Source organism: Paramisgurnus dabryanus, chromosome 3 (genome assembly GCF_030506205.2).
Source record: "Paramisgurnus dabryanus chromosome 3, PD_genome_1.1, whole genome shotgun sequence".
Classification (NCBI taxonomy): Eukaryota; Metazoa; Chordata; class Actinopteri; order Cypriniformes; family Cobitidae; genus Paramisgurnus; species Paramisgurnus dabryanus.
In genome coordinates this window covers 38353291-38367277 of record NC_133339.1, presented here as the reverse complement: position 1 = coordinate 38367277, position 13987 = coordinate 38353291, and the positions used below count along the sequence as shown (strand labels likewise).

At 40.1% G+C, this 13987-nt stretch overlaps 1 protein-coding gene across 2 annotated transcripts; it reads right to left on the bottom strand.

The window, feature by feature from the left end:
• Positions 1–648: 648 nt before the first annotated feature.
• Positions 649–11307, bottom strand: dnmt1 (DNA (cytosine-5-)-methyltransferase 1). 2 transcript variants are annotated; one of them, XM_065250092.2, is made up of 35 exons: positions 11081–11307; positions 10373–10415; positions 9966–10073; positions 9667–9889; positions 8802–8874; positions 8629–8716; positions 8514–8551; positions 8375–8429; positions 8209–8292; positions 7947–8056; positions 7744–7862; positions 7568–7660; positions 7331–7482; positions 7061–7248; positions 6602–6616; positions 5961–6144; positions 5779–5876; positions 5547–5700; positions 5356–5471; positions 4979–5177; positions 4762–4895; positions 4459–4638; positions 4112–4336; positions 3618–3810; positions 3400–3490; positions 3189–3320; positions 2733–3015; positions 2493–2638; positions 2246–2408; positions 1991–2168; positions 1714–1909; positions 1475–1638; positions 1237–1353; positions 1044–1134; positions 649–955 (listed from the first exon to the last, which is right to left on the bottom strand). In XM_065250092.2, exons 1-35 carry the CDS (start codon positions 11125–11127, stop codon positions 918–920), a joined length of 4518 nt encoding a protein of 1505 aa, XP_065106164.1. In that variant the 5' UTR covers positions 11128–11307; the 3' UTR covers positions 649–917. The 2 variants fall into 2 exon arrangements, with proteins under 2 accessions (XP_065106164.1, XP_065106243.1); XM_065250171.2 differs by lacking the exon at positions 6602–6616.
• Positions 11308–13987: the final 2680 nt, after the last annotated feature.

Genomic DNA, 13987 nt, shown 5'->3' with positions numbered 1-13987 from the left:
AGCAGAGACGATGAATGGGTTTTATAAATGCGCACTGACAGGGCCCCCTCACAAAGTTGCTCACGGCCCCCAGAAGTCCAGGATCGGCTGTTCTAAACACCTACAGAACACGCACATGGTCCATATTCTATAAAGCGAGTCCTCCACCTAATGTTGATGTTAAATATTTTTTTTTTTAAATGTAAACCCTCCTGCTCATCTTCCGTCACATTACTTACAGCACTACATCAACACCGATTTGGAAAAAAGTGAAACTTGTAGAAGACAATCCAACCATTGATCAATCCAATCTTGTACCTTACTTTTGGGCTGGTTCCAAGGACAGTGCTCTAGTCAAAGACAAATGCTTGTCTTAACAGAAACTAGCTTGCATTGACATAACTTAAAATATATAAATTCCATTGTGTATCAAGGTGCACATCAGTATTGTTCTTAATTGTTTGCATAAAACTACTTAAATGTCCAAATAACCAAGGCCTAGTCCTAGATTAAGCTTAACCCTGCCCCTTTATGAATAACTGCAAAATAAAGCATTTACAAGACAAACCAAAAACAAGATGTCCTTAAGACCATTTATTGGACTTTGAGGACAAAAACTAAAGAGAACAGTAGAATAAAGAATTAATGACAAGTCCTTTTTCACAACAATTAAACCATTTGATAAGAGCTTTATTTGAAATATTACAACATATAAAAACTACATAGAATTTACACCACTATATCAAAGTGGATATTGCAAAAATCACATTTAAAAATTGATACACATCACATAAATGGCACTGCACAGACGGTCAATAAAAATGCCACTGAAGTGGCTGGGCTCCAAACCAGCTTAAGAATATTGGAATGAATTTATTGAGTCACAAGGTGCTCGAGCAAAACGCATGATTTTGTGGCTTTGTGGAGAAAGGATAGCTTTAGTCACAAACCTCCATCTTCTCCTGCTTCACAGGCTCTGGAGACACAAAACAAAAATGAAGCTGAATTCTTAAAAAAAATAAGTTAATTTGGTGGTTGTTTTGTATAAATACAAAATGATTTACCTGTAACATTTTCTTTCATTCTCACCATCACACACTTCTTGATTTCCAGTCCAATGGCTTTGGAAAGAGGCGGAGGCACAGCATTTCCAACCTTTATGAAGGATATACCAAAAAATTAGCATGGAGTCATCAGCTAAAAAAAAAAAAAAAAAAAAAAAACACAAAATAGGAAAGGCGAGGTTCTGCATCATACCTGTCGGTGTTTGTCTAAAACATTGCCGAAGAAGCGATAGGTGTCTGGGAAGCCCTGGGAGCGAGCGCATTCCCTGACACTCACCACACGGTGCTGTTCAGGGTGCAACACACGACCCTAAAAATAAACACACAGGGATTAAAAATAAACACACAGGGATTAAAACAAAGACTTGCCAATCTTCATACTTATGCTACCCCAGTAAGTGCATGGTGTCAATCATTGGGTGCATTAATACCTGCTTTCCCATAGGCTCAGGATTGGTAACTGTCGTGCTAAAGAAACCGTCCCATTCCAGTCGGCCGTACAGGCCAGCCCAGTGGTTATGGCGATTACCCGTGTGAGGCAGACACCAGGGAACCAGTGTGTTGAATTGCCTGTCGGCAGGGTCACACGGTTTTCCTATTGTAGAGATTGTGAGCAGCTGTAAGTTTCTGTACAGATAAAGTCAAAACAGAATATGTGAATGAATCATACCCTCAGCACAGGAACACACTCCTCGCAGAGCACCAGTGCCACTGCGCCCATTCTTTTTGTCGGAGTGGGTGTAGCGCAGCTTTTTGGTGGTGGTGCCGTCCCTTAACCGCACCTCGATGTTCGGCAAATCCCTCCAATCGGAACCAGGCGCCAGAGGAATGTGACGCATGCGGGCAGCCACAAGGGCACTCATGTCCTAAAACGGTAGAAACACTTTAAGTTAAAACAACATTTTCAATAAGATCAGGAAAAACGCATCCGGAATCGAGAAACTGACCTTGCAAATGTGGTCCCTGAGGATGGGCTGGTACTGTGAGCCACGAATGTGTCTCTGGAACCAGGACTGCGGCTCACCGTTATAAGAGATCTCAAGAGCAGCAGCTCCATTACGGATTTCTGGAAGGTCAGACATGGTGTCCCGCACAGTGATGGTGCGATAAATGCCTCCGTTTCCACTGGAAAAATAGTAGGCAATTAATTAGTTTTTGACCAATGCAAAACATCAAAAATCAAAACATCCAAAAATGCTTACCGGGTGACATTGCTGACGTATCTCTTCTCATCGACCACCACACTGAGAGAGCAAGCCCTTGGGGCGAACACGTGAAGTGGTTCAGGATAGCGAGGAAGCTTTTCACCTGGGGCAGCAGCAAGGACGATGGCCCTGCGTCTTGTCTGGGCCACACCATACTGTCCTGCCTGCAGAAGTAATCAGGATTAACATCAAGAACAGCTACTACCATGTGACTTTTAAAGAAACAAGCATGAATCATTTTAACTTGCCTGTAGCACACCGAATGTACACTGGTAGCCCATGCGAACCAGACAGCGCAATGTAAGCTTTAGGACCATGGAGCGCTTAAAGGACACAAAGTTCCTCACGTTTTCCAGCAGGAAGAACTTGGGTCTGTAGTAGTCACAGTAACTGAAATAGTAGAGTAACACATTCAAATTATGCACTACTTCACAGCAAATGTTACCAAATGAGCAAAACATTTTACAATTAAGGTTTTTCTGACCTCAAATAGGAGACGACCAGAGAGTTCTTGAACTTGGAGTATGTGCGAGAGTTAAATCGGTTCATTCCACTGAAACCTTGGCATGGTGGCCCACCGCACAGCATCTCTACGTCGCCCTTCTGTGGCAGCTTCTGTCCTAGAGAGTTAGTCTTCTCACCAGACATCACCAATTTCAAAAGGACGTTGCAGTCCTCTGTGAAAACCGTGGTGCCAGGGTTGTTCAACCTGAACGCTTGAGCAGCTGGGTCCCACATCTCAATGGCCCAATTGGTTTCAGAGATGCCTGTCGAGAAATGAAACAAAATGACTTTTAGGAGACACATTTTTGGGCCATTTACATGACAGATGGAAATGCTTGTCTAGTTTAATGATATCAGTAATCTATCAAGCTATATCATTCTTACATAAATCACTTGACATATGGTCATGTCATTTTAATAGATTAGATAGACTTACCTGCTTGATGGAAACCTTCAGACAGACCACCACAACCGGAGAACACATCCAGTGTGCGCAGTTTGGGAACTGTAGGCTCTCGCGGCTCCACGTCCTGCGATTCCTGGGAAGCAGCTTTTCCTTTTCCTTTACCTGCAGAGAGACAGTCCTGTAACTTCACACAAACCTGCACGGAGATCAAGAGACCTTAATATTTCATACACACACTTACCTTTGCCCTTGCCTTTCCCTTTGCCTTTATTTACAGCTGATCGGGCATGATTGGGAGGATCCTCAAAGCTTTTAGTCTTGGCATTGTATGCCTAAAAAAAAAATAAGGAAAACACATTCCTCATCCACCCATTTAAAGAAGTTTTAATTTATGGCAATTAAAAAAAAAGTTACAATGAGAACTAGAAATAAAAATGGAGAGGGGACAAAAGTAACTACCTCAAGGAAATAAAAGCAATCAGGTCCTCTGTTTGAATAGTCCTGCATACTTTCTACCAGATCCTCTGCGTACTCCACACGACAGCGGCCCAGGACCTCAGCCATGTTTACGGTCACTTCCTCATCGCTCCAGTACAGCTGGTTTATGTCCGAGTGGTAAGCACCCTTTGGTCCCTTATGAGTGTTCTCTGGTCTGAAAGAAACAATCATTATGAGAGAAACAACAGGTCAGTACTGGCACAGCCTTGTTGTACATCTAGCAGAAATACCAGCCTTTGATGATATATGAGGAGTTCAGATTTTTTAAGACAAGTTTTCTTGTAAATGAGGATTTTTAGCCGTGCACTTAAGACGAAAATCATTGTGGAATTTGCTGGATTATGCCAATAAAGCTTAATTTCGGAGAGCATTCGGACATTAATTTTGACAGAGGTAGCGTTAAACAATTTTTGCATTTGAGCTCCTTATATGAAGCAGAAGAGAAGATGAATCACCTGTAAAATTTATAAACTCGCAGTTTGATCTCAGATGCATCTGGCTTTCCATTGCTGCGCTTGCTGCAGAAAATTTCTTTGATGCGCCCGATGCGGAACGGCTGGGGTGCATCCAGGTTTGAGCCTTTAATGTAGTCAGAGGACTTCCTGTAATATTCTGGGTAAAGATCTTCATCGACATCATCCTTCCTGTGAGAACGCTTCACAGGGCTCGCCACCTTAACTCTGCATGGGAAAAAACCTGGGTTTAATAAAACTGCTAAATTCCTGATAATGCAAGCCATACTATCAGCTATGTCACATGTAAAAATTAGATTTTTAGTAATATGTAAAGACGGAAAAAATACCCAAAATTAAAAGCATCAGGTGGTAGGAAGACACTGTCTCCTACTCTGTACTGCTCGCCCTTCAGGCTTGCCAATGCATAGAAAACTTTAGAGTCGCTCTCTTCATCCTCCAACGGTTCAAACACTTGAGGCACAGCCTGCATTTCTCGCTCCTTATTCCTGAAGCAGCTGGCACAGAACCTGCAAATGAAATATTTAATGTCAATGCATGAAAACATGTGGGAGTAAAGACACTGAAATCTTTGAAAAACCCATGACTCAAGACACTACAATAACAACAAGCCATCAGATTGCTCAACTCACTTGTATTTACAGTCCTCAGATGGTGTGACTTCCGGAGGGGTTTCAAAGCGAGCACAATCACCTTCATACCGAAGCTGATAAAAGAAGCTCTTGCCATCATCCTCGACCACTTTAATGTCATCATCCATACCGCCCTGAAACAAAAATATTAAAACTCAGTGTAGTTCATAACAAGGCTTGCACATAATTAATACAACTTTGATATCAGCACATGTACCTCCATGAACCAGTTTTCAGACGGTGCCTTGTATATGACGTTGACCTTGCCCTGGACGAAACTCAGCTGCATGTCTTCGCACTCATCCACGATGAAGAGCTCAAGGGGGTCAGATGACTCTCCAAGAACTGTATCAGTGCCACGACAAAACCAATGGGCATGAAACATCATCTCACTGTCCTCCCATAGTGCTGTAATCCTGCAAATTAAGAGAGAAGCATTAGCCATCATGGCAATAAAAGGCTTTTTTGGGGTGCACCTCGCTAAAACAGACTGGATCATTATTCAGCACTGAACTAAGCTGGGACAACAAAAAGGCATTTTCACGGAGGGCGCTTTTGCTACAAATCCCCAGAGAACGCTTTGTTAAAGTATACCTGGCCAAGTAGAGAGGATGAGATGGGTCATCAGGACTGACAGACACACAGTCTCCCACTTCCACGACCTCATTCTCCACACGCACTTTCATGTAGTACTTCTTCCTTCCCTCGGTCTGCAAAATCAGGATCAATACTGTCAATCCTGAACATTGACATCAAGTCTCTCATTGAGATAAGAGCGCACATACCTTGACGGGCTCTCCCACCCAGCTAAGCTTATTCTTGGTCTGCTTTTTCTTCTTGGTCTGTGACGTTTTCTTACTTTCCTTAAAAAGCGGCAAGACATCTTCCTCATCGACATTCTCATCGTCCTCAGCTTCCTTCACTGCCAGGTTAGGACATCTGTGCATAGACAAGACATCCATTTAATTTTAAGCTTAAGCTCTTATCTGCCAGAGGTGACTTTCAGTGAACCATTACCTTCTCTTCTGACAGGCCTGTTTACTTCTGCCACTGCCTCCAAACTTGATCATGTCCTTACAGGCGGAGCACTTGCCGCAGTCTGGAGCTTGACATACCTTAAAAACGTAAGTATAGTAGGTCCATCACCCTCATTTTTTATGCATTAGAGCATTGACAGATATACATCTTGGTCATCTTACCTCACAGACACCACAGCGCTGCCTCTTGATACCACCTCCTTCCTTATTGTTCTGGTCAATCTGATCAGAGAAGAATGTGTCGAAGATCGTGTAGACCAGTTTAGTGGTGGTAGCTTTGGTGGGACCCTTGTTGTCCTTTTCGATCTTTGTGGGGTGACGTATGGCCTGTCTTCTGGCTGCCCTCCTAAAGATCAAAAACGAAGAAATTATGCAACTAGTGCCACAAATACACAAGTAAGAGAGCCAACTATCAGCCACAATGAAATGGAGCCATGCTTGGATTACGTGCAAGGTCAGTGAAGTTCAGGCTGGCATTTTGTTAAAGACGGGGTGATGCAACTTGGTTTCAAAATAGTTTGTGTCGAGATTTAGTTCTTTCAGAGTTGTCTGTAGAGCTCAATGTCTTTTTTTGTATAAACACTTCATGTGGTTTCTCCAAATGTGCCGCTTGTAAATTCAAGCAATGGGAACCCAAGTGAACATCTGTTACCCAGGAGGTATGAAAAAGCTATGGAAAATGTTCGCTCATCACCCACGCCTTGCAGACAGTTTTGTAGTGTGCCACTAACTTGGCTTACACGGTTAGCTTAAATGGGAAAAACCAAACCACAAACTCTGCATAAACATCAGGTTTTACATACCAGTACAGCTGCCTGCTGCGTTTGGAAAGGTTAGAGGAACATTAGAAACATGAGTACACAAGAGAACAAGCACCAGGACCAGAATACTAAAAGCCGAAGTATCATTTTATATTGGGTCCGCATTTAGCGCAACTTTTGTCATCAGAACCACAAGATTTTTGAAACGTTGCATACATTTTACATGTAGGTCACGCATGTGCCTACAGGAGAATATAGTATGTAGCCCAGGAAATGCATTGCATTTTGTCTAAAGTCTGTGCATGTACAAATCAAATAAATTATATAATTTGCAAGGCTGTGCACGTACACAGAAACCCTTAACATCCATACAAAATGTTTAGTGGCTACAGCATAAACACAATATTGACATCAACTGATAAGGACATGAATTAACCCTTCACACTTGCCTTCTGCACCAGTCATTATATTTAGTCAACCACTTTTCTCTTGTAAACTCACCTCTTGCCCAATGTGACACCAGCCAACTTGATTAAGTCTCGCATACACGGAGTGACAATAATGGGCTGCTCGTCCGAGTCTCCAGCCTCATCGTAACTCTCCACTTGCTCCACCACAAACTGGGCATGGCGCAGTAGTGTGTCTTCAGTGAATCGGTTAAAGTTCAGCCCAGCAGGTGGAACGGTCGTCTAAGAAATGGGGGATTTGGTCAAAACTGCTGAAATCAAGATTAATTTATTACTGGAGTGTAGAGCCACATCTTCATCTTACCTCAATTTTGTTCAGCAGGTCTTCATAGGTTACATCCTGGGTCTTCTGTAGAAATTCAACCACAATCTTGCTCATATAGATCTTCTCTTGCATCAAAGCAAAGATGCGAGAGTACTCCTCACTGGGGTCCATTAGGATGTAGTCAGCGAAGGCTGTGAAAAAATTAGATGGATTAGATTGCAAAGTCGAACAGAAACTAGGATGAGTTTAGAGATAGAAACGTTATGAAAATGTTACCTGTAGTGAAGCCAATTAAAGCCTTCTCCCCTCCATCAAAACCAGTGATCCACCAAGCATTAATGGGTCCAAGCTTTTTGGCAGGAACACCACCTGAAGAAAACAAAACATAAGCAATCAATCACATATGGCACTTTACCAATACAAACACAGATTAGCAGTCCAACAGAACATACCGTCCAAGCATGGGTTGTCATCGTAAATGGGCTTAACGACACAACTGAAGTACAGTTCCACATTTTTCTCGATAAGGCCAGAGTCAAATGGACACAGGTGCCCACGCTTGTCATAAACACTGTGAATAAGGACAGTTGGCATAGCGTCAGGACCGACAAAACTTGACTACAGCAGCAGCAGAGAAATCCTTCTTCCCAATTACCTGAAGTTGGTAATCTTGTGCTGGGGCAGGTCTTCATAACTTTCAAAACCATCCTCATTCGCATCGAATAGGGAGAGACGCTCATCTGTCAACATCTCTGGTTCATCAAGCTAACAAAAATACAATGTTACAAAGTGTTACAGAAGCACAATAAAATCTGTCCACCAATTAAACAACTACAGAAGCCAGAAAATGTTTTATATAAAAACTTGTCCTACTAAATATGATTTTCATGGCAAAATTTTAGGATCAAGAAACTTACTGCATCATCAGGATCTCCCTGGAAGAACTTGAGGTCTGAATCATCCAGAAATTGCCTGCAGTCAGGACATTTTGGTGGAGGTGTCTAAAAGAAAATAACAGATTAAAACTTACATTGTTTCAATTATTTCATCAGCACAAACAAAGAACAAAACATAGTGCGTTACCTTGACAGTCGACACAGGCTTGATCTTCCCATTAGTGGAACTTTCAGATTCAGGACTGGGAGAGGAAACAGACAGGAAATATTAACCCAATACAACTCATTGAAAAAGCTTTTAAGTATGACACTATATAAAAACTCACTTCTCAGCCTCAGTTTTTAAGCGCTTCTCTTCATGGACCTTAAAAGGAAAAGCATCATTTAATATTACTTCCATAGACTTAAGTAGGACATGAATCGTTCAGAAATAAATCTTACGTCTTCTTTAACTTCTTCAATAACGGCCTTAACTTCTGCACTACCATTTTCTGTTTCGCCATTCAGTTCATCAGACTTGCGCTTCGGGCTTTTGGAGGGAACAAAAGTATTATTTAAAGTGAAGGCACCCTTATATAAATGCACATTTGCGCACTATTCGGATGTTTACTTACACTCTTGAGAACATTGACATGATAGTTGGCTGTTTCCCAGAGTTGCGTGTAACCCTGGAACTGGCAGGAGATTCTGCAAGGAGAAAAGTGTTTCCATCAGAAGTTGCGAATTAAACTTGTAAGCAAAATATAAAATATTTGTGAAAAAAAAAAAAGGCGTTTTCATCCAGTGAGTCAAGCAGCACAAATGCATCACTTCCTCATAAACTGGGGCCAAATGTAAAAAAGATTGCTGCAGTAGAAAAATGGAATTTGCTGTGGGCCTCTTTGTCTATAATAAATTATGTGTAATAAACCCCTCGTCATCTTGCATTCGGGAGACAAAAGCAGCCTGCTGTTCGGTAATGCAGTTCTGGAAGGTCATTTTGCCGAACAAATTAGATGTATGGCTGGGCGATTTATTGCATGAAACTTATGCACATCTCACCAGTAAAGCCCATTAGTAGTAAATCACCATCACCTGCTTTCAGATGGAGAGGCATTTACTACACGGAGCTGGTCTGTGAACTACGCTAGGCAATATCGCAGGTGATTCATCCACATGACAATTCCACCCGATACATCGTCCAGCCTTACTTTGGATAAGACATTTCAGATTGACCAAAATTACATCTTTTTTGATGTTCATTCTGTAAATGTGTCTTCAATGCAGTTCATGTGCATGTCTTCTTTTCGAATAAGAAATTAACAAACTCAGTTAAGCACATACATTTATGCACATTTTAAAAATGTTTCCATTCAGCGTTTTAATGCGATACCACAAAATGTGCATAAAAATAGGGGGATGGAAACATGGCTACCGATATAGTTACATTCACAAGTACAGCGCAAAGACAGATCTGTTGTAAACCATCAAAACCCTCACTCTTGGATTCAGATTCTGCTTTACTGCGACGGCCCCTTCCCTTCGGGGCGCTGGGAGACTTCATAGCATCTTCCTGAGTATCCATGGCTCCTTGCTCATCATTGTCTTTATGAGATCCGTTTTCAGAAATACCATTTGAATGTCCATTCTGCTCCACTCCATCCTCCTTACCAACTGCAAGAGCTTTCTTCAACACTGCCTTTACCTCTGACGTGTAGACATCCTAAACAAAAAAGCACACCCGTTTGAGAGCCAGTCAGACATCTGGAGGTGAACGCACAATGGTGTATGTAACTCACAGCGGTCAGCTCAGAGCTCTTCAACTTGTCCTCAAGGATTTTGAGCTGGTCTCGAGTTTCAGTGAGCAGGAACTTCTGCAGTATCTTGAGTTTTTCCTTCACACACTCCTACACAGCGACAACAATTGTTAGCCGAAAGCAAACCAATAAGTTAAAATAAAGTTGTGCTTTATGCTGGTGTATAGGAGCATGTTTACATGCATTAATTTAGCATGTAGTTGTAAGTGCCAGTCCAAAATGACAGAACTTTGTCCTCAAAACTAATACATTATTGATTTAAAGGTTTATGCTTAAATACCTAAAATTAGGGTTGTAGAAAAGGGTGCATAGGGTTAAATGTATACATTTTGTGTCAGTCTTCCCTACAAAGATAATTTCCAAAGCTGCAATAAAACAAAAAGGTTCACCTCATCTGATATGTCCTCTCCACCTTCATCCAGTACCTGAAGCCTGGAAACATGAAGGTACACGGTCACAAAAACGTTTTTTATACATTTAAATGATTATTAAAATGACAAAAGCCTTAAAGTTTGAAGTTGACGTTTGTATTATGTATAACATGAAACGTTGATAGCGCGGTTATGTTTCATGTTGATGATGTTAGCATGAACACTCCAAGAGAGTGCACGCACATCCAGCTACATCTCGTGTGTTTGTTTTTATTAACAGTAACGTTACTTAAGGTTGTTTTGTGAGTAAACTACAAATGTAAACGCGTTAGATGCACGAATAATCTTGTTTGTTTAATGACTGATGTGAGTGATTGAACAGAGAGAGGAGGCGTGCATGGCTTCCTATGGACACATGAGTAATTGGCGCCAAATCCAGTCAGACTGACACCTGCGAGGATCTTCAGAATCATCGCAACAAAAACACCCATTGCCCGTTAAACACATTAAATGCGAGGCGATGGCGTCTAGAGCATTTGTAGCACGGCTAAATGCTAACAATATTAACAAATGAGCTAAAATGCTTAAAAAACAAATCGACATATATAGCCAAACAGTACACAATTCAGCGGCGGCCATTGGATTAACATATAAATAATCGCGCGCGCGCACCAACAATACATTACATTCCGTTATAGTTGCAGGAAGGTAAATACAACACCGTACCGTTCCTTGACATCCTCTGGCAGAGACAATAAGGTCCTGGTAGGCATTTCAAGCTAGAATTTGATCAAATAAAAATGACTATTTAAAAACACGATTTAAAACGACGACAGATAAAAGCAGTTAATAATATCTGACAGTGCCAACAGCAGCGCGCGCTGATGAGGCTCGACGGGCTTTATGGGTTCTTGCTAGCAGCTGGGAAATACGCGCGGGCCGCTTTTTCGCGCGGAAACGCGGGTAAGATGGACGCTACCACTAGTTTAATGGTCGGGGTGAAGGGTGCTTGTGAAGTTATTCGCTTTTGTTTACGCATCGAGTCATACGAAGATGATATTGGGAGTACACGAAAAATGTATTATCAAATGGGAATATATGCAGTGGAAGTCAAGAAAATGCGAATCCTAAACCGATTTAAAGGAATTAGGATTTGTGCACCCCCTTGTTCTGCGGACAAACACAACCAATGGGTTGTACCACTTTTCTTTTTGCCTTAGGGGTGACAATTCTCTCTTCATTTGAATAGATTATTTTATTAACTAATAGTAAAACATTCATACGTTGACATTAATGAAATAGTTTGTAAATCGAATGTAAAATAAAAATCATTTAATGTAGTTATAATTTAATTTAAAAATTTTGCCTAAAAGTTTAATATTTTTATTTATAAACAACTCCACTCATTCTCACATGTATTACACAAACTAATAAACCTACATTATGTTATCTTAATAAACCCTTTTTTGCCTTAATTCTGTTCAAATGTAAGCTATATAAAAATTCCTTTCATAAAAGTTTTCTTAAGATTTTTAACAATGCCCTTCTTGGAAAACTAACTTTTTTATCCACTTCAAACATATATATATATATATATATATATATATATATATATATATATATATATATATATATATTAAACGATACACTTAGAATGATTGGTATGACACCCTTCTCATTGTTATATCATATTTTGCACAAAAAATATCATAAACGCACAAAATTATTTTTTAATGCAATTTTGACCTGAAGCTATATATCATGGAAACTGGAGCCAATTAACACTCAGAACTTAATTTTCCTTTACAAAACTCGTAAGACTTGTAGTCCAGTGTTATATACAGTTTGTCCTACAGATGGAGCAATAGGCCTATATTTACAACACACACATAAAGTCAAAGGTATAAATACAAGTAAATTTACTTTAGCTGACCACAAGATGACACTCTTGTACAGCAGAAGAAGTTACAGCTTTGGGTGTGGGTCCTCGTGTTCTCATGTATGCTGGGAGAAGTGCACATGAATCAAACAGACTGTACTGGAAACAACTGGATTTTTGCAGCTGTTTCAGCATGGATGATGTCACTTCCTGCCCACTGGCGGCCTTATTCCCAGCTGTGTTGTGTCCCAGGGCGGCTTGCTGTTCCCACCCAGGAATTCCAGATGTTTGACAACAACCAGGCCAGATTGTCTTTAAGCCCACTCAGTTAATATTCTCATAGTTACTCAAGAGTTGGGAAGTCCAAGCGACTCCCAAAAGCACTTTTCCCACCATTCCATTCCTATTAATCTCTTCATTAAGCGGGTAATTTTTTGGGTGGGAAGTACCCCCCATAATTAAAAAAACTAGCAATCACAACAACAACGATTAAAAAATATGTAGAAATGATACTTCCACTCCCCCTTCATGTTCAAACTAAACCAATGCCCTTGCTTGTCATACTCCCTCTTTCAGCAAAACATCTGCACTCCCACGAAGCTGGCACTGACTGGCCTGTCAGAAATCAAGGCCAGCAGTTCCAGGCAATATCGTTTTCGTGTCATGGCGAGTTTTGCTCAAACCAAGTTTGTGCATGTTTGTATATACTTTCTCTTTTAGTTTACCTTTCATTGTGTCTGTCTAGATTTCTGTAATAAATGGGAGAAAGCTGCTGTGTAAGGCTTGTTAATCCATTACTGCGTAGGATTGAAATCCAAACCAAAATTCCCATTTAGCATTCATGATTTCTCTGTCACGCACACTGGCACTATAAGTACTTTAAAGGTGTCTACAACTAAAACTTCTGGTAGATGTATAAAAGTAAAGCTATCAGTATATATAAAATCTATAAGAGCTCAGATGCAAAATTATCGAACAAAACTGACCTGTTTTCTTGTTAACGACCATTTTTTTTTAAAAAGTTTAGGTTAAGTAATTTCACTTTAATAGCAATTAAAAGGTTATTAGTCAGTAATTAAAATGCTATATTTTTTATACAAATATCCCTTTAGTCATAAGTCAAATGGAATTTAACAAATTTGTCTTTTACTGCAAAACCCTCTAAGCACATGCAAAAATCTCCACTTTTTAAAAGTGTCCAGTAACTCTTTACTGTTCTTTTCAAAATAATGGAAAACGGCACAAAAAATATGCAGTAAAAAACCTTAAACAGGACAAAAAAAATCTTGCACCATAATAAATGGGAGAAAGCTGCTGTGTTAGGCTTGTTAATCCATTACTGTTTAGGATTGAAATCCAAACCAAAATTCCCATTTAGCATTCATGATTTCTCTGTCACGCACACTGGCACTATAAGTACTTTAAAGGTGTCTACAACTAAAACTTTTGGTAGATGTATAAAAGTAAAGCTATCAGTATATATAAAATCTAATATATAAGAGCTCAGATGTAAAATTTTCGAAGTAAATCTGACCTTGTTAACGACCATTTTTTTCTTAAGTTTAGGTTAAGTAATTTCACTTTAATAGCAATAAAAAGTTTATTAGTCAGTAATTAAAATGCTATATTTTTATACAAATATCCCTTTAGTTATTAGTCAAATGGAATTTAACACATTTGTCTTTTGCTGCAAAACCCTTTAAGCACATGCAAAAATCTCCACTTTTTAAAAGTGTCCAGTAACTCTTTACTGT